At 74.7% G+C, this 2,272-nt stretch overlaps 2 protein-coding genes across 2 annotated transcripts in view; one reads left to right on the top strand and one right to left on the bottom strand.

The window, feature by feature from the left end:
• Positions 1–15: 15 nt before the first annotated feature.
• Positions 16–2,029, top strand: H696_02679 (hypothetical protein; the record flags this gene model as incomplete). Its single annotated transcript, XM_009496593.1, has 4 exons — positions 16–946; positions 1,118–1,417; positions 1,549–1,874; positions 1,963–2,029. The coding sequence occupies exons 1-4, from the start codon at positions 41–43 to the stop codon at positions 2,027–2,029; spliced, it is 1,599 nt and encodes a 532-aa protein (XP_009494868.1). The 5' UTR covers positions 16–40.
• A 237-nt stretch (positions 2,030–2,266) lies between these two features.
• The window catches only part of H696_02678 (hypothetical protein), a gene marked incomplete at both ends in the record, with an annotated part of 2,798 nt that continues 2,792 nt past the window's right edge, over positions 2,267–2,272 (bottom strand). Inside the window, one exon of the mRNA XM_009496592.1 lies at positions 2,267–2,269. Coding sequence (XP_009494867.1) covers positions 2,267–2,269 — 3 coding nt within the window. The remainder of the gene's footprint in view (positions 2,270–2,272) is intronic.

Below are 2,272 nucleotides of genomic sequence, written 5' to 3'. Positions count from 1 at the left end.
CCCCCCCCCCCCCCCCCCGCTCTCCCCCGGCGCCCGGGCAATGCCGCTCTCGGTCCTGCCGGTGGCCGCCTGGTGCGGCCGAGTCCTGGGCCACGCCTGGCAAGTGGACGAGGCGGTGGCCGCCGCGCCGGGGGCCGGGCCGCCGGCCGCCCGCACGGTGGTCCACCTGTACGTGGACTCCTTCGCCTACCAGGCGGTGGCCAGCTCCTGGGGCTGGCCCGGGTTCCTCAGCTCGCCGGGGCTCCTGCGCGGGGCCCTCCTGTCCGGGGTGTACTGCCTGGAGGGCCGGGGCCGGCTGAGCCCGCGGCTGGGCCCGGCTGACGGGCCGGCCCCGGCCGGGCCCCGGCCCGAGCCCGGCCCCGCCGAGGCGGATCTCGGCCAGCTGGACGGCCCGCAGGCGCAGCTGCTCTTCCTGGTGCGCGACCTGAAGTACCCGACGCTGGAGCACATCTCCGGGGTGGTGTTCTCGCGGCTGCGCCGGGGCACGGCCCGGGCCGGCGGCCGCCCCGGCCCGGGGGCCGCCTTCTCCTCGGTGCGCATCCTGTGCTGCCTGCGCAGCAGCCACCACTCGTACCAGACCGCGGGCCGGGCGCCGGCCGGGTCCCCGGGGCCCGGGGCCGACCGGCCGGGCCCCCCGCAGGAGCAGAACCTCCTGCGCTTCCGCGACGTGGCCCGGGTGCTGGCGGCCTCGATCGCCCGGGACCTGGACCCGGGGGCGGCCCTGCCCTCGGTGACGGTCGAGCACTGGCCGCTGTGCGTGTCGGCCATCGGCATGCGGGCGCCGCCGCCGGGGGCCGCCGCCATGGCCGCCATGGCCGCCGCCGCCGCCGCCGCCGCCGCCGCTCCCGCCCCGGGCTGGCTCTTTCACCTGCCGCTGCTGGCCGATGTTGGCCCGGAGCTGCTGCTCCGGCTGTGCCCGCAGGCCGACCGGCCGCTGGCGTCGGAGGTACGCCCGCGCCCGACCGCCCGGGGTCCCTTGTGCCCCGGCATGATGCTCATCCTCCGCCTGCGCCCGACGCCGGCCCCCCGCTGGTGTCTCTCTCTCCCTCTCCCTCTCCCTCTCTCTCTCACACACACGCACACGCACACACAATCGCATGTGCAACGCCCGGGCCAGATCGCCCTGCGCGCCGGCTTGGCGGTGTTCGACTGGTTCCGGTCGGCGGCGGCCTTCGGCCGGGCGGCCGCCACGCCCGGGCAGCCGGCCCCCCCGGCGGCCTCCATCGGGGCCATCCACGGCTTGGGCGACCTGGCCGGGCGCCAGGCGGCCCTGGTCCTGTCGCTCCTGCGCGATGGGGTCCCCTTGCCGACGGCGTCCTCGGTGGCCGAGGACCCGGCGCTGCTTGGGCGCCTGCGTGACTCGGCCCCGGCGCCGGGGCACTCGCCCGGCGCCGTGACCGTCCTGGTGGTGGACCGCGTGCGTGCCAAGCCCACACACCTACTTGCCCCTGGTTTGCCGTTGCTTGCCTTTCCTCGGGCCCTGTGCCCGGCTGTCCTGTGGCGCTGACACCGGCGCCGCGCCGCCCCCTTCTCCGCCGGCCCCGGCAGTCGGCCGACTGGAGCCCGGTCTTCGGGCCGGATCCCAGCCTCATCAGCCGGGCCCTGGCCTCGGTGTCGTCCATGGCCGGCCTGGAGCCCGTGGCCGGGCCGTCGCCCGACGCCGAGGACCCGGCGGCCGAGGGGCCCCAGGTCCTGGCCTTCCTCCAGCCCGGGCACTTCCCCCTGAGTGTGCCGGTCCTCCGGCCGGGGGGTGTGGCCCCGGGCGGGGCGCCGGCCCGGCTGGACGCCGCGCCCCCCCGGGCCGCCCTCTTCACCGGGCTGTCGGTGGCCGACTGCCTGGTGGACCTGCCCGGGCCCGGGTCCTCGGTGTCCCTGTGTGCGGTGCTGGCCCAGCCGGCCGCCACCACGCTGTCCTATGTGCTGGACAATCTGGCGCGCGCCTCCGGCGTGTCCCTGTCCAAGGTGCGTGTGGGGTGTCCTGTCTGGGCTGTCGGTGGGTGTTCTTTCGCCGCCTGGTGCCCGTGTCTGACTTGGGTTCCTGCGCCTCCTGCCTGTCCTTCCCCTTGCTGGCCATTTGCTGTTTGCTGCTCACTTGCTGTTCACTTGCTGTCTGTTGCTCACTTGCTGTTCACTTGCTGTCTGTTGCTCACTTGCTGTTTGTTTGTTGTCTGCTGCTCACTTGCTGTTTGTTTGTTGTCTGCTGCTCACTTACTGTTTGTTTGTTGTCTGCTGCTCACTTACTGTTTGTTTGTTGTCTGCTGCTCACTTACTG

The sequence above is a fragment of the Fonticula alba genome (genome assembly GCF_000388065.1).
Source record: "Fonticula alba strain ATCC 38817 unplaced genomic scaffold supercont2.4, whole genome shotgun sequence".
Lineage (NCBI taxonomy): Eukaryota > Rotosphaerida > Fonticulaceae > Fonticula > Fonticula alba.
Note: the sequence above shows the minus strand (reverse complement) of the source record. Positions and strands in the feature narration are given on the sequence as shown.